The sequence below is a fragment of the Hemiscyllium ocellatum genome, chromosome 26 (assembly GCF_020745735.1).
Source record: "Hemiscyllium ocellatum isolate sHemOce1 chromosome 26, sHemOce1.pat.X.cur, whole genome shotgun sequence".
NCBI classification, from domain to species: Eukaryota; Metazoa; Chordata; class Chondrichthyes; order Orectolobiformes; family Hemiscylliidae; genus Hemiscyllium; species Hemiscyllium ocellatum.
Window position 1 is genome coordinate 32,238,596 of NC_083426.1, and position 18,590 is coordinate 32,257,185.

General features: G+C 38.7%; 1 protein-coding gene across 1 annotated transcript in view; it reads left to right on the forward strand.

Moving 5' to 3' along the window:
• The window catches only part of LOC132828198 (metabotropic glutamate receptor 4-like), a 1,188,807-nt gene that overhangs the window by 1,128,908 nt on the left and 41,309 nt on the right, over positions 1–18,590 (forward strand). Inside the window, exon 10 of the mRNA XM_060845139.1 lies at positions 14,457–14,493. Coding sequence (XP_060701122.1) covers positions 14,457–14,464 — 8 coding nt within the window. The 3' untranslated portion in view covers positions 14,465–14,493. The remainder of the gene's footprint in view (positions 1–14,456; positions 14,494–18,590) is intronic.

Genomic DNA, 18,590 nt, shown 5'->3' on the forward strand with positions numbered 1-18,590 from the left:
TGGATGTAGTGTACATGGATTTTATTAAGGCATTTGATAATGTTCCCCATGGTAGCTTATGCGGAAAGTCAGGAGGCATGGGATAGTGGGAAGTTTGGCCAGTTGGATAGTGAACTGGCTAACCGGTCGAAGTCAGAGAGTGGTGGTAGATGGTAAATATTCAGCCTGGAGCCAAGTTACAAGTGGAGTTCCGCAGGGATCAGTTCTGGGACCTCTGCTGTTTATTTTTATTAATGAGTTGGAAGGGGGAGTCAAAGGGTGGGTCAGTAAATTTGCAGACGATACGAAGATTGGTGGAATTGTGGATAGTGAGGAGGACTGTTGTCGGCTGCAAAGGGACTTAGATATGATGCAGAGCTGGGGTGAGGAGTGGCAGATGGAGTTCAACCCTGTCACATGTGAGGTTGTCCATTTTGAAAGGACAAATAAGAATGCGGAATACAGGGTTAACGGTAGGGTTCTTAGTAAGGTGGAGGAGCAGAGGGTTCTTGGAGTCGATGTTCATAGATCTTTGAAAGTTGCCACTCAGGTGGATAGAGCTTGTAAGAAGGCCGATGGTGTATTAGCGTTCATTAGCAGAGGGATTGAATTCAAGAGTTGTGAGGTGATGTTGCAGCTGTACAGGACCTTGGTAAGGCCACATTTGGAGTACTGTGTGCAGTTCTGGTTGCCTTACTTTAGGAAAGATGTGGAAGCTTTGGAGAGGGTGCAGAGGAGATTTACCAGGATGTTGCCTGGAATGGAGAATAGGTCGTACGAGGTTAGGTTGAGAGTGCTAGGCCTTTTCTCGTTGGAACGGTGAAGGATGAGGGGTGACTTGATAGAGGTTTATAAGATGATTAGGGGAATAGATAGAGTAGACAGTCAGAGACTTTTTCCCCGGATTCAACAGAGTGTTACAAGGGGACATAAATTTAAGGTGAAGGATGGAAGGTATGGGGGGATGTCAGGAGTAGGTTCTTTACCCAGAGTGTGGTGGGGGCATGGAATGCACTGCCTGTGGGCGTGGCAGAGTCAGAATTATTGGTGACCTTTAAGCGGCAATTGGATAGGTACATGGATAGGTGCTTAAGCTAGGACAAATGTTGCTGATTGTTTTCCCTCCCGCCTGTTCTTTCATACTTTTCAGTCCCCTTTATTTGTACAACAACATAGTACATATTGATTAAAAAAAAGTAAAATAAATATAGTTTATTTTGACATATATATAAAAATGAGTTACAAACTTGAACCAGAAAAAGGAAATATATTTTAAAAATCTTTATAATGGCAGTAAAATCTCACATTAATAATAATATCATATTCCTCTAAGATATTCCAAACAATCTCTTTCGCCCGTATTCAAGAACAACTTTTTTAATTCTATAGTCTGCATCTCGACTCTTTTTAGCTTTATTTGTGGTGGCTCCTTTGCTCACATCACCAAAACTTAAACTATCCAAGAGTGATTCAAGTATTATCAAAAATATATATAAAACCATTGTGGTAAAACTTCTTATTTCCACGTTTACTAATAATTTCTGTTTCCATACTAAAAATTTCTATTCCAAAAATTCCAAAAATACAAGCTTCAAAAAACCTCTCCTGTAACGAAAATAAGTTGTTACTGAAACAACGCAAACAATTCCTTAACCAATATAACGACAATTTTTTATGCCACCAATATTCAAAATATACGACTTACTTGAGGTGGCGAATCGTCTTCAGTGGCCAATGGGCGGTGACTAAGCATCCTCAGCGGTCAAAGGGCAGTGGCTAATTGGAGGCGGCAAATCTGCTGTGGCGAATGGTCCCATCCTGGACCTTATAGAGGTTTACAAAATTATGAGGGGCATGGATAGGGTAAATAGGCAAAGTCTTTTCCCTGGGGTTGGGGAGTCCAGAACTAGAGAGCATAGCTTTAGGGTGAGAGGGGAAAGATATAAAAGAGACCTAAGGGGCAACATTTTCATGCAGAGGGTGGTGCAGGTATGGAATGAGCTGCCAGACCAAGTGGTGGAAGCTGGTACAATTGCAACATTTAAGAGGCATTTGGATGGGTATATGAATAGGAAGGATTTGGAGAGATATGGGTCGGGTGCTGGCAGGTGGGACTAGATTGGGTTAGGATATCTGGTTAGCGTGGACGGGTTGGACCGAAGGGTCCGTTTCCATGCCGTACATCTCTATGACTCTATGGTGCATATGTGGAATGAACTAGCAGAGATAGTTGTAGATACAGGTACAGTTTCAACATTCAAAAGATATTTGGACAAGTACATGAATAGGCAAGGCTAGAGGGATATGACAAAATGCAGGTAAATTGGATTAGTTTAGTTTAGGAAACCTGGTTGGCATGGATGAGTTGATCTGAAGGGTCTCTTTCCATGCTGTATGACTCTATCTGTATCATTACTGTAGTTGACAACCTTGCAAGCCTGAAAGCTGTGGACATGAAGAAATTGGGGGTTGTGGTCTCTGGAACCTGGAACCAACAAATGACCACCTGCTCCTCAAGTGGGGAGTTCTCCAAAAAGGAACTGATATCTCTGACCACTTTGCATGGCAGCCTGAGTCTTCAGAGGCACTAACTGTCAACAAAATCAAGGAAGGTCACCATTGGCCTATAGACCCTGAGCTAAGGCTTTCATCTCCTTTAAATCCATTTTCTCTATTCCATGATGATGCATGTGTTGTAAAGATTCAACTGCTGCCCTCATCTCTATGGCTGGAGGAGGTTGCTCCTCATTGGTGTCAAATCAAATGCCGAATATGTTGCCTCCATATCACAGGAAAATGTCATCGTCCAAGTGTGAGGTCACCCACAGGTGGCCTAAAGACCACTTGTATCATAGTCGTACAAAGCTGCTATTCCCAGCAAGTGAAGTTAAGGCAGAATATTAAATATAAATAACAAGGACAACTTTTAGAAATGATTAGCAGTGTTATTTCAAAGTTATTACTTTACAGATAAATCCAAATTTGAAGCAATCTTCTTTTAAAAGAATTAAAATTGAATGAAATTGAAACATATCAACAATCTCAGATAGCCTGTTGAAAATCTACCCAAAAAAAAGGATTCTGGGAAAAATTTCTGGCTGTAACAACTGCTCCTTTTTTGAGGTACTTTAGGTGTTGGAGGTGATTTCGTCTAATTCCAGGAGCAACAATTACTGCTCTATATGCTGTTGCATTGTTTTGGAACTTTGGAGAGAAAAGAAAGTCAAAACAATAGCAGTTTTAAAAGGGAGAGGAACAGATAAGGGAAGCACATGGCGAGGTCAGTGCAGGATAGAGAGAGAGAAAAAGAAACATACTGCCTTTGCTATTTAAATTCATGTACTGCTGGACATCAGAGTGCACCTCGGAAAATTAACAGTGAAATTTACAAGTAATCTTGGAGGAACCTGTTTGGGAGAGTTCACAGCACAGAAACAGAAGTGAAATTTTAAATGTGGCCTTACAGTAAGTCTGCAGTAGTAAGTAGAGTGGGCTCTTTCTTGATTATATATTTTATTGAGACATGCCTCTTGATTAAACTTAAAATATAAGCCATAACTATTAATTTAACCTGGGGCAGTGTTTTGCAGAGGAATAAGATGGTGCTATTTTTTGGGTCCATAGCTTGTGAAGGAGCAAATATGGCCTTTAGTTGAGTGATATGCTCTTCTTGTTGGATGTGAGAGTTTAGGGAGAGTTTACGGTTTACTGAGAATTATATCTGCAATAAATGCCGTTGGTTGTGAATCCTATCATATCGAATGGATCGATTGGAGAGACAGTTAGAGGCAATGAGGAATTTACAAGAGCTAGGGGATGTGATGGGTGTCAGTCATAAGAAGGGAGGAAAGTCACAGATACAGTCACATAGATGGGTTAACTCCAGGAAAGGTAAGAGAGGTAGGCAGTTAGTGCAGGAGTCTTCTGTGGCTATCCCTATTTCAAACAGTTATGCTGTTTTGGAAAATGTGGGCGATGATGGATTCTCGGGTGAATATAGCACGAACAGCCAAGTTTCTGGTATTGTGACTGGCTCTAATGCAATGAGGGATAAGTTAGGTTCCAAGAGATCAATTATGTTAGGAGACTGTCTAGGCTGAGGTACAAACAGATGTTTCTTTGGCCAGCAGTGAAAAATCAGAATGGTGTTGCTTCCCTGGCATCAGGATCAAGGATGTCTCAGAGAGGGTGCAGAATGTTCTCATGGGGGAGAGGGGCCAGCAAGAGGTCATAGTCTATAGGAAGGGAAAAGGTTGAGATTCTGAAGGGAGATTATAGAGAGTTATACAGGAATTTAAAAAGGAGGTCCTCGAGAGTAGTAATATCTGGATTACTCCCGGTGCTATGAGCTAGTGAGGGCAGGAATAGGAGAATAGAGCAGATGAACGCATGGCTGAGGAGCTGGTATATTGGAGAAGGATTCACATTTTTGGATCATTGGAATCTCTTTTGGGGTAGAAGTGACCTGTTCAAGAAGGACGGATTATACCTAAATTGGAAGGGGACTAATATACTGCCAGGGAGAATTGCTAGAGAAGCTGAGGTAGAGGTGGGACCCAGGGACATATTGACGGAAGAGATCAATCTGAAACTGGTACAGTTGAGAACAGAAGTGAGTCAAACAGTCAGGGCAGACGGAGACAAAGCAGAGAATGAGGTAGGACTGATAAGTTAAATTGCATTTATTTCAATGCAAGGGGCCTAACAGGGAAGGCAGATGAAGTCAGGGCATGATGAGGAACATGGGACTGGGATATCATAGCAATTATAGAAACATGGCTTACAGATGGACAGGACTGGCCAGATTAATGTTCCAGGATATAAATGCTACAGGAAGGATAGAAAGAAAGGCAACAGAGGAGGGGGAATGCCGTTTTTGTTAAGGGATAGCATTACAGCTGTACTGAGGGAGGATATTCCCAGAAGTACATCCAGGGAAGTTATTTGTGTGGAACTGAGAAATAAGAAAGAGATGATCACCACATTGGGATTGTATTATAGACTCCCAAATAGTCAGAACAAAATTGAAAAACAAATTTGTGAGATCTCAGTTATCTGTTAGAATAATAGGGTGGTTATGGTAGGGGATTTTAACTTTCCAAACATAGACTGGGACTGCCATATTGTTAAAGATTTAGATGGAGAGGAATTTGTTAAGTGTATACTAGAAAATTTTCTGATTCAGTATTATGTGGATGTACCTACTAGAGAAGGTGCTACTCTAGGGGAATAATGCAGGGCAGGTGACTGAGGTGTCAGTGGGGGAGCACTTTAGGGCCAGCAACCATAATTCTATCAGTTTTAAAATAGTGATGGACAAGGAGAGAGCAAATCTAAAAGTTGAAGTACGAGGAAAGGCAGAGAGACTTGAGGCTGTTTTCATTAGATAGAAGAAGGTTGAGAGGTGACTTAATAGAGACATATAAGATAATCAGAGGGTTAGATAAGGTGGACAGGGAGAGCCTTTTTTCAAGAATGGTAACAGCGAGCATGATGGGGCATAGCTTTAAATTGAGGGGTGATAGATATAGGACAGATATTAGAGGTAGTTTCTCTACTCAGAGAGTAGTAAGGGTATGGAATGCTTTGCCTGCAACGGTAGTAGATTTGCCAACTTTAAGTACATTTAAGTCGTCATTGGATAAGCATATGGACATACATGGAATAGTGTAGGTTAGATGGGCTTCAGCTTGGTATGACAGGTCAGTGCAACATCAAGGGTTGAAGGGCCTGTACTGCACTGTAATGTTCTAATGTTCTAAATTAGAGAAAGGCCAATTTTGATGGTATTAGGCAAGAACTTTCAAAAGCTGATTGGGGGCAAATATTCACAGGTAAAGGGACGGCTGGAAAATGGGAAGCCTTCAGAAAAGAGATAATGAGAATCCAGAGAAAGTATATTCCTGTTAGGGTGAAAGGAAAGGCTGATAGATATTGAGAATGCTGGATGACTAAAGAAATTGAGGGTTTAGAAAAGAAAAAGAAGGAAGTATATGTCAGGAATAGACAGGATAGATCGAGGGAGTCCTTAGAAGATATAAAGGCAGTAGGTGTATACTTAAGCGGGAAATCAGAGGGCAAAAAGGGGATTTGAAATAGCTTTGGCAAATAAAGTTAAGGAGAAGCCAAAGGGTTTTTACAAATACATTAAGGACAAAAGGGTAACGAGGAAGAGAATAGGACTCCTCAAAGATCAGCAAGGTGGCCTTTGTGTGGAGCCACAGATAACGGGGGAGATACTAAATGAGTATTGTCCAGTAGTATTTACTGTGGGAAAAGGACATGGAAGATATAGATTGTAGGGAAAAAGATGGTGACATCTTGAAAAATGTCCATATTATAGAGGAGGAAGTGCTGGATGTCTTGAAAGCATGAAAGTGGATAATTCCCCAGGAATTGATCATGTGTATCCTAGAACTCTGTGGGAAGCTAGGGAAGTGATTGCTGGGTCCCTTGTTGAGATATTTGTATCATTGATAATCACAGGTGAGATGCCGGAGGACTGGAGGTTGGCAAACGTGGTGCCACTGGTTAAGAAAGGTGGTAAGGACAACCTAGGGAACTATAGACCAGTGAGCCTGACGTCAGTGGTGGGCAAGTTATTGGAGGGAATCCTGAGGGACAGGATGTACATGTATTTGGAAACGCAAGGACTGATTAGGGATAGTCAACATGGCTTTGTGAATGGAAAATTATGTCTCACCAACTTAATTTAGTTTTTTGATGAAGTAACAAAGAGGATTGATGAGGGCAGAGCAGTAGTTGTGATCTATATGGACTTCAGTAAGGCGTTCGACAAGATTCCCCATGGGAGACTGATTAGCAAGGTTAGAACTCATGGAATACAGGGAGAACGAGTCATTTGGATACAGAACTGGCTCAAAGGTAGAAGACAGAGGGTGGTGGTGGAGGGTTGTTTTTCAGACTGGAGGCCTGTGACCAGTGGAGTGCCACAAGTGCTGGGTCCTCTACTTTTCGTCATTTACATAAATGATTTGGATATGAGCATAAGAGATATAATTAGCAAGTTAGCAGATGACACCAAAATTGGAGGTGTAATGGACAGTAAAGAAGGTTACCTCAGATTACAATGGATCCTGATCAGATGGACCAATGGGCTGAGAAGTGGCAGATGGAGTTTAATTCAGGGGAATTTAATTCAATAGAGTTTAATTTAAATGTGAGGTACTGCATTTTCAGAAAGTAAATCTTAGCAGGACTTATAGACTTCATGGCAAGGTCCTAGGAAGTGTTGCTAAACAGAGCGATTTTGGAGTGCAGGTTCATAGCTCTTGAAAGTGAAGTTGCAGGTAGATAGGATAGTGCAGAAGGTGTTTGGTATGCTTTCCTTTATTGGTCAGAGTATTGAGTACAGGAGTTGGGAAGTCATGTTGTGGCTGTACAGGACATTGGTTAGGCCCCTGTTGGAATATTGCATGCAATTCTGGTCTCCTTCTTATCGGAAAGATGTTGTGAAACTTGAAAGGGTTCAGAAAATATTTCCAAGGATATTTCCAGGGTTGGAGAATTTGAGCTATAGGGAGAGGCTAAACAGACTAGCGCTGTTTTTCCTGGAGCATCAGTGGCTGAGAGGTGACCTTATAGAGGTTTAATAATATAATGAGGAGAGGATAAATAGACAAAGTCTTTTCCCTGGGATGGGGAAATCCAGAACTAGAGGGCATAGGTTAGGGTGAGAGGGGAAAACTATAAAAGAGACCTAAGGGGCAACTATTTTCATGCAGAGGGTGGTACATGTGTGGAATGAGCTGCCTGAGGAAGTGGTGGAGTCTGATACAATTGCAACATTTAAAAGGCAATTGAGTAGGTATCTGAATAGGAAGTGTTTGGAGGGATATGGGCTGGGTGCTGGCAGATGGGACTAGATAGTTTTGGGATATCTGGTTGGCATGGATGGGTTTGACTGAAGGGTCTGTTTCCGTGTTGTACATCTCTATGATTCTATGACTAGCAACTGTGTCTTTCCAAGCTGAAGTTTAGAAAAAAAACAACTTGGATTTTCTTTAACATTAAAGGTGAGGTTGGAATACTCTAATATGGCTGAAGCTAGTTAGAAAGCTTTTGAATTGCAAAGGATAATTAGACATTGCTGATGTAGTTGAACATGTACTTTTAGATTACACAGCAAGTTTAAAAGCCATTCTTCACTTCAGTATGCATTATCATTTTTTCCATTGATTAATTAGCAAGACTAGGTACCAAAAGTGTAAATGTTACCAACTACATTTGAAGCATTAACCAAAGTAATTACTTATGTAATAATTGACAATATACCAGATAACAGTCCTAATACTGGAGACAAGGAGTAACCCCCTCCAGTCACAATTCTCCAATGTCCCAATGTTATAAATGACATTCATTCCATTGAACAGTGGTCTCAATGATCAGAACATATTCTCATCATAAAGCTGGGAGATAAAACTGATCGCTATTTTGTCAGGTACATTTTTAAACTTTTCGGTTTAACTCATATTATTTTGCTGATACACTAACTACTGGGGATTGAGTCAGCATGTGACTGGAAGTAGACTGTCGAGAGGAAAGGAGGACTGTGAAGCATTGCCTCAGCCCAGCTGGTTGAATTGAACATACCAATGCATTTTCGACCAAGTCCCCAAAACAGAATTGTATTTTGTTTGAGCATGAATACCCCATGCTTTTGGTATTTACCACAGAAAGCTCTACTGAAGAGGTACGAGGAATTGAGTGTGCCATGGTAGTCTGATTGCAAATAATGTTCATCCCCATCAGCAAAGATTCAGCTGGTGGATTCATTTTTACATTTGGCTAACTACGTAGGATATCTTTCAAGTGAATCCTCTGATGATTCTGCTCTGGCTGAAACCTTCTACAACCATAAGTTTTCTGGTCAGATCCCCAAACAGTGTAGCTGAGGCACAAACAATGCTCGGCAACATGACTATCTGTTCTTTAGTTGCTAAACTACTGGCTTCTCCTGACGCACATGCCCAGTTTAATGGTTTGGGGACATTAACAAGCAGATATCCATTCTACAGCTCTATTTGCTCATAAGGATTTCCTATTTCAAGTAAGTTGTGGGTTGCTGTTTGCATTTCTATCCCATCTGTTTTGTGTAATAACCTTTCAGTGGATTAGGCCATTCAGTACAAGACTGCAGAAGATAATCACCTATTAATTATTAGGATTTTGAACAGAAAATATTTTGCAGGATATGGGGTTACATTTAAGGTATGCCTTCACTTGGATTTTTTTTTGCGTCTGAATAAATATTTATTTTAATAGGAAGAGTAACCAACTTTTTTCATTTCCCAACTACCTAGAGCAGTCTGTCAAAGAATATCAAAGACAATACAAGATATTCAGTGGAATAGTAACTGCTGTAAGATACTTACTCTTATCAGGATCATTTAGTGTTCAGTAAACAATGTGCAAGTATGCTATATATCGAAGCAGGTATTCTTCAAAATTGGACATGAACTCAGCAGTTTTCAGACAGAGAGTGCTACTTTTACTATTTTATGCTCAGAAATATTCCACCCTGCAGACGATAGTTGCTTGTGATGGAATTGACTGTTACTTTACAGGACTAGGCACTTGAATTGAGAATGTTCCCCTGCAACATATTACACTTGCATCTTTACTCCACTTGGTGAATAGACACTTTAAGCTCCTTGTCATCAAACTAAAATAGACATATTCTTCTTAACTGCATTTTCCTCTGCTGGAATCTCTAGTCTATTTTCTCCACTGATAAAGAGGGATAATGATATCCTTAAACCATTTAAGGGTGTTGTGTTTATCTTTTGGTAGACCAGTGTCTGTGTGTGTAAAATGCCTGATGCACAATAGTTTCACACTGAAGGAAACCCTTTAACCTTTAATGCCTACACTGTTTTTTTTTTGCTTGAGCTATCTTACTAGCCCCACTTCCCTGTTGTTTCCCCATAGTACTATGAAATATTTTTCTCTTCAAAGTATTTATCCAAGTTTCCTTGAGAAATCATTACTAAAGCTGTTTCTGTCATCCTTTAAGACAATGCCTTCCAGATTATAATAACTTATTTATATAATCAAACATAACATAAACTATTCTTGTTTTAAAAACAGCAAAAGTTTATGCATTTGTACAGCATCTTCAAAGAACTTGATTAATTATCCCAATAGGAATCTTGATGCTTCTCTGAATAGGGGATGTAGCAGTATAAAGCTATTCCTATTTTAGCTCTTCCTCTGAGTTCTCAAAAAATTATGTCCTTAACAGAAATCACTTTTCCATAACAAACTATGTTAAAATTAGGGCACGTTCCTGACCTGTAATTTGTACATCAAAAACCTATTGACTGCCTTGGACCTAACCGGGGGATGTGGTGAGATGTTCTTTTGAGGTCCACTGCAGACTAGATTGGCCAAATGGCCTCTATCTGCAGTGTTGGTATTCTATGATTCTAAGTAAATCATACACTCAATGCTCCAGTTAGGCTCTCATGTTCACAACATGAAAATAATATTGTGACAGTCATAATGGAAAAGCCTAATTATGGTAAAAAGGAGTGAAATCAATATACAAAAAAAATGGAGAATTCGAGGTGTGATCATAATGTCATTATATTGTGATTCAGAATCACAGACAAATATTCTGGGGACATGGATTCAAATCCCAGCATGGCAGAGGGGGAAATTTTAATTCACTGAAGATCTGGAGTTAACAGCTAGCCTAATGACAATCATGTGATCATTGTCAATTGTCATGTAAAAATAATCTGGTTCAATAAGTTCATTTTGGAAGGAAAGTTGCCATTCTTACTTGCTGCCCAAAGTGACTCCAAATCCACAATGAGCAGATTGATTGTTAATGGCCCTCTGGAACATAACAAGTCACCCTATTCAAGGGTAATTAGTGATGGGCAATGAATGCTGGTCCGGCCTGGTATGCCCACATTTCATGCAGGCATGGAAAACAAAAGGAGAATGAATCAGAAATTGAAATTTCAAAAGCTGACCCTTGACCTATCAGATTGGTTAATAAAAGGTTAGATAATATCATATTTTACTTCCATAAAAATATCAATGTGACTTAAGGAGACTATTAGAGAATCAGTAATCAATTTATGGGAAGTGGTTGGATACTCATGATGTTAATGGTTGGGATTACTTTACCTATTAAATAACATGCTTACACACAATCCAGAGGGATGAGCTCTAAGAAGGGAAGCAAATTATCAAAACCTGTTCTTTTCTCAGAAATTTCATTTACTTATTAAATAAGCTTTCCACAAATATAGTAACAAATAATATGTTTAATCTTTAAAACATAACTTAAGGATGTCAACACTATATCACAAAGCAATGTGAAATAATTGATCTTCCAATTGGTTGGAGATAATTTCAAGTAGGTTGGGTGAACATGGCAAAGGGCCACAGAATAGGAAAGCAAAAGATGAGGTTTCAATAATCAGAGAGAAACAAATGGTTCTCTGGTGGAGCATAAATAAAGGGGTGATCAAATCATGATAGAAGAAATTGGGAATGAAAGTGAGCAATTAAACAAATGGGAATGAAAAGAGAGCATGGAAAGAGATCAATAATAAAGATAGAAAAATTATATTGTTGCATTGTGTTTTTGTCTTGGATTAATGAATTCCCTAAAACAGAACAGCAGGAAAATTGCACTGAATTTACCTCAGGGAAATCAGATACATGTAGAAAAGTATAACAAAAGTGTGATATAATAAATGGTACAAGGTAAGTCTATGCATGGATTATTAAGTAGTCATGTTAACAATACCAACCTGTTTCTGTGTGCGCTGTTTCTTTCTCTAGCCTATTTATCTAAATCTTAAGATTGTGACTATTATTACTCTTAAAGATGTAGCATTTTACTGTCATAAAAACAAAGGTTTTAATTAATGCTTTGATGTAAAATATGATTTTGATGTTTTCAGTAAAATGTGTTGTATCAGAAAACCCAAACTTTGTACACTGAGGTAATATTCCATTTTAGCTTGCTACTTTCTGTATCAGAAGTCAGATGACACCAGATTATACATTCTGTGTGACAGTGCAATGAAGAAAGGCTTGCTGTTTCTCGAAGCTGAAGATAATGAGCGAGAGAAAGTTTGCTCCCCAGGATAAGCTGGTTGCACAAGAGGAAGGGCTGCAGGACAGGATGGCCAGCAGCCAGAGAAAAGAACAGTACACATTTGACAGCCCAATTTTACTAATATCAAATCTTCACTTCACAAGTTATCAGCCTGTTCTCTCCCTGTACCCATGTGGAAATCTCAGTGTCAGAGTTCTACAGATTTCAACAACAACAGAACTTGCATTTATGCCATTATAGATTTTGCAGATAAAAATTTAGGACCATGTCACAATAAAGAGCCATTGGGATAAGTGATCGAATGCCTGTTCAAAGAGAGAGGTTCTGAAGAATGATTAATGAGACAAAAGACTGAAGACTTGGCTTCCAATGGTGGTATGAAATATATTGGGGACCTGCAAGATGCCTGAACAGGAGAAGGCTCAAATCTGAGGGTTTTAAGTAAAAGTCAACATTTCATCAAGTATCAACCAAGTCCTGAAAAGGGAGAACAATACAGAAATAACCACAAATTTTTGTTCGTAGAAATTACTGTTAGCTTTCGGCTGCCTGCCACTTCAACACATCACCATGTTCCCTGTTTTCAGCTTCTCTGTTTTCAAGTTGCTGCAGCGACCCAGTGACGCTCAGTGCAAACTGGAAGAATAGAACCTTATTTTCCATTTGGGGACCCTTTCGCCTTCTGGACTCAATATCGAGTTCAATAATTTTAAGGCCTAAGCACTATCTCCCATGTCCTTACCCCAACCCCACATACCAGACTTTGTCATCACATGAGCTGCTACCACAGACAACAAATTGTCAGCCACTAATTGTCCAAATTAGCAGCTACATTCCTTTGCTTGCTCAACTATTGTTCTGCCATCTTTCTCTAGGTTCCATCTCCATCTGTCATTTACTCATCCCCCCCCCTCGCCCACACTATCTTTAGCATATATACCAACTTTTTGCTGGCTACAATCAGTTCTGAAGAAGGGTCACTGGTCCTGAAATGTTAACTTTGCTTTCTCTTCCAAATGCTGCCAGACCTGCACACTTTTTCCAACAATTTTCAGCATCCGCAGTTCTTTGTTTTAGACAGGATAGATACAGGAAGGATGTTCCCAATGACAAGGGGAGTTCTGAACTAGGGGTTACAACCTAAGAATATAAGGTAAACCATTTAGGACTGAGATGAGGAGAAATTTCTTCACCCAGTGTGTGTTGAAGAGTATGGAATTCACTACATCAGACAACAGTCAATGCCAAAATGTTGTATCAGTTCAAAAAAGAGTTGGATATGTTACTGGGGCTAAAGGGATCAAAGGATATGGGGGAGAAGCAGGAACAGTCTATTGAGATGAATGATCACCCAAGCTTGAAGGGCTCAATGGCTTAGTCCACTTCCTATTTTCTGGACATTTCTATTTAAGTGCCATTAGTGCTCTTGTGCCTAAAAATAGTAAATGTTGAGTACCTCCTTGAAGGCTTTACCATCACATAAACATGAGAACATACAAAATAAAAACAAGTGTAGGCCATTCAGCCCATCAAGCCTGTCTCGCTATTCAGTGAGATCATGGCTGACATGGATTCCGCATTTTCAGCTGCTCCAAAAAATTTCATTGCCGTACAAAAATCTCTCTATTCCGCCTTAAAAATATTCACTGACCTTGTCTCCACTTTCTGAGGCAGAGCAATCCAAAGGCCTCCAAGTGTATCACATTGTTGGAAAATTGCCTTACTAATAAATTTGATTTGGTTACACGTTCAGTCATGTGAAACGTTCAGTCATGTGAAACATGCTGTATTCGACTAAAGAACAAGTGTACAAGATTGCAAAGAGTTAGCTTGTGCTGGACATGGTTTGCACTTGAACTCTGTAAAACCTTTGTGATACCTTCTCTGATTTTGGGTGAGATGATTGGTAAAGCTATTGGAATTTGCAAACCAAAGACCATTGTATTAGAATCTCTTCTTCAATTAGAAGCCTGACTTAATTATACTTTGTTGCATACTTACGTTCTTTCTAAATCACTGAATTTTTTTTTAATTATTCAGACATTTTTTCAATCCTCTTCTAAGGAGTAATGTAGGTTTGTGCTGTCAGTGAAGCCCCAACTCATTGTGAGCATATAGGTGCATGCAATTCTCAATTTTTAGGTAATTAATAAAGCAATAATATGTACCTCAAGCATTTTCAGCAGGCAACAAGGCACACCCTGGACATGCAAAAGTCAAAGCATTATTACTCAATACAGTTCTTATGCAATTTGACATATAGGTACATTCCTCAGTTTAGATTGCATTATAAAAGCAATAGTTGCTAATATAGCTCCTGTGCTTATAGAGCTCATAAAATACTAACTTCTTTCTTAACAATTTCTTCATGCAGTACCTTGAGGATTCTAATTGCAAACCATCCAGTCCAGGTATTTAATTTTCTCAGTTTATTCATGGCATATGGTAACCTCTACTTACAATATAAAAAATATATTAGAAACATGCCTCCGGACAAATCCTGATTTTTTATGGCAACTTTTATTTCACTGGTGTGATCCCAACTATTAACATCATGTTACTTGTACCTGTAATCCATCAAAATGAGTTAAGCTAATGTAAAAGGTTAAGGGGTTAAGTCCTGCTTTTATGCCTGTTTGAAATATGTTATGAGGAAAACTTGTCTAATTAATAACTGTTGATGATTTCCGCTCATTTATTATTTTATGAGCTTACAAAGACTCTTCTCTTTTAAAATTAAGAATTAATAGGGCGTTAATAGACATCTTTTAAAATAGTTCAAGTTTACAAAAAGTAAAATACACCACTATAATTATCCACTAGTTCTGTGTTGGCATTTTAAATCATTTTCAATGTTAAATCAATTTTCAATGATTTAAGATCTGGTTATCCACAGCAAATGAACTAGTCATACTTATTAAAACTATTTTTGCAAGAAATCCATTTCAGTTCTATTAATAATATTAGTCTCACTAACATATCACTCTTTGATGCAAACCTTTCATTCAGAATATCTAATTTGATAATACTACTTGATCGTATGGCTTAAAGGTTTGTGATTATGAAAATAAGTTGGATATGACTTGTGCAAACCTGCCCAATTTTGGGGACATCTTACTCCCAAGTTGATGGTTGTGGCTGAAGCAGATACATTTTGCTACCTGATGTGTGTCAATGTTAATAACTGATCTCTTTTTTTTCAACTCCAGTCCCACATTCCCATTGATTTTACCGGGAAGCAGCAACTGGAAAATCAAATAGCTGAACATTTCTCAGATGAAGTAAATTTAAATTTGCAAAGGAAACCTTCAAAATCTATCAGGTCTTCCTTATAAAATACTCACTGCATATCTTATGCAACAGAACAATAGAAAGATCTTAGTTTGCTCAGAAACTAAATTAATAAAAAAAACAACTTTTACCAATTTCAAGTCTGATGCAAAATGTTACCTTTGATGATATATTGTTGAAGAAGGAGGAATTAAAATAAAACTGTCAAGGAGGAAAATGCAATAGCTGGTAAAGAAGGAGGTTAAATTACTTGCAGTTCGTGTATGATTTAACAATTACTAAAGTTCAGTCTAGTGCAGTTACCATTTTCATATCAAATACAAGCAAAGTAATATCAAAAAGTTCAGTCAGTTTCTAGTTCTCCACATGTAATTTATTGGAAATATAATGAGGATAAAAAGATTAATATTTGGTCCATCAATCAGATGCTGGTTCTTTGACATAGATATTCATTTATGTTTACTCTCCTATTTTCTCCTTACAAACCTTGCAAATATTTTCTTTGAAAGCATGTCGAAGCTCAGCCTGAGCTTGCTGGCTTCTTGTGAACGCCTGCCTGAGAACAGAGAACCACCACTTGATTAATAGCGTCAACAGTACTGTCTTTATTCAAGATTGCAAGTATACACGTATACAAACAAGCTTGGGAGCAGATCCACTCTAGCCCACGCCGGATGCTAGACAGTGGTTTCTCGCTCTCAATTGGGAACGTTGTCATATTTATACATAACTTCTCACTCAAGGCAGGATCCCGTGTCATGGGGTTATCACAAAGTATGTTAATCAAGTTATACTTAAATGTAAACGTACACATCAGGAATGTTCTAAGTCCGACATACAGATGCCAGCATTACCTCAAGTTAAGACATTAGCATTTTTCTGAAGATAAGCTATCAACATTTTCTTTAGTTAAGACATCAGCATTCTTGTACTGCTCTCACGTTAAACATTCAGATACCAGAATCGCTCGAAAGTTAAACATTTAGACATCAACATTCTTCTAAAGTTAAACATTCAGATATCAGAATTGTTCTGGTGACTGCCCCTTGACTTGGTGGGTGTACTATGGACTTGTTTATTCGGACTTATTTTAGAGAACCTTACAAGTTGCAGTGTTAGAAGTTTATATGAAGTTGCAGTGTTAGCAGTTTGTCTCTCGCTCAGCATGTCGGTCAATACAGCCAATGCCCCACAAACATTGACCATTTTACCCGACACGCCGGGTGCTATTTTCTATATGGTCACTGTTTCTATCTTCAACTTATCAAGCATATATCAAATTTACTTTTGAACATTACATTGGATTTACTGCCACCATGTTATCATGCTATGCATTCCATGCATACTAAGAATTTTTCATCTCCAAAACAGTTCTTTTGCCAATTATGTTAAATCTGTGTCCACTATTCTGTTAAAGGAATCAATTTCTGTCCACCTTCAATGTGAATGTCTCTCTGAATTCTGAATGCCTCTCATAAATTTCCTCTTAGCTTTCTCTGCTGGAAAGAGTGTCAGCTTCTCTCGCTAGTTTTGGGTATCATTCACACCCATCTCCTTCATTCCCTTTACAAGGCACTTGAGTAGGACGAGTTTTCTTTTTGCCAAATATTCTTGTCAATGGAAGCATAGTTGATTTTTAAAGAAAATTCAGAATGTTATTGCAACAAAATGCAGAAGCTCACAATAGTCCATTTCTTTTCATGGGCGGGTTTCTGGGCAAAGCTAAAGTAAATTATACAGTGAGGATTGTTTTCATGTTTCTGATTTTATACTTGATGCATATATCTTTTAAACTTTAAAAAAGGATTCCCTGCTGTAAACTCACCTGATTGACCTGTAAGTATTTAAAGGCTTTTCCAACATAGCAGATAAAAACCGGAAATGCTGGAGAAACTCAGCAGATCTGGTAGCATCTGAGGACAGAGAAGCAAAGTCAATATTTCTATTTGAATGATTCTACTTTAGAGCCAATATGATAGATGTTGCACTTCTGGCTTGTATTGAGCATATACCTCCTGTCTGCCAAATCAGAGACTGAATGGGGCAATTTGCAGAGATAATGGTTATCTTGACCACTAGCAAGAGAGCTGCTGAGAGACCCAGGCTGCATGCTCCGAGAAGACCCACTAGTATTACAAGCCAATGAACCAGTTGAAAGGAACTGTTTTTTTTTGGGATCAGGACCCTTGGGAGGAAGAAATCCTGCCTTTCAAGAGCTACTGTCTTATATGGGAGTGAACAGCTTTGTGAAATAATAGCATGACCAGGGAATTGGTAGCTGCTTCAAATGGTCCTGCATCACAGAATATGAATGAAGTATCTTTGAAGCACTATACCTCCACTGTTATAACCTTAGTTTCAAAGACGCAGGCCAGAAGTGTATGATGGTACTAAATGTTTTGTGGCACGAGGGTCATGAGATGAGGGAAGAGGGTTTGCGAATCAGGAGCAACATGTGGGTCTCAGCATGGCCCTCTCTTACCATTGTCAGTTCTATTCATTAGGCTCTGGGTGTCTTTAAACAAGGCATCTCCCTGGGAAATCCTTAAGCAGCCTGCATAGTCATGCTACCCACAATTTAATACTCCCACCCAGTACGAGGCCTTTAATTATACATAAATTGACCATTAAAGGCCGCGGTTTAGTTCATGAGCCTTCTCAGCACAAACATAATTGTGCTGGAGGCAGGAAGATGGCAGGATCTCCATCAGCCACCATGCTGCCCAAATAAATTCCATCCCCACTACCATACATAGAATGGAGGGAATATAAAATACCACTTGAAGGATTTCATTAATGCCGTTTTTCAAGACTTATCTGGTTGAAATGTACTAGGTGATTAGTAAATCTCTTCCAATTACTTAAGAGGTGTACCTTCTACTGTTACCATATTAATTGTTCAAAATGGTCAGAGACATTATAATACTGTATGTCATCTTGGATCCAATAGTCTACTTCAGTCGGCATGATGAGATATTATTACCAGAATCCATTCAGCAAGACACCCAAAAAGCAGTTTTATTGGATAGTCATGTTATGCTGTGGTGATCCCTTCATTTAAAAGAAATTAAGTTTTATTGTGAGACCTTTACAAATTATATCTATGTCAGCATGGAATTAATTACAGCTTTTAAGGCTGACATTTGTTAAACCATTACTTATCAGCTTCACAAATGTGAATAGAGAATCATTGAAGCATTGAATTCACATTACAATA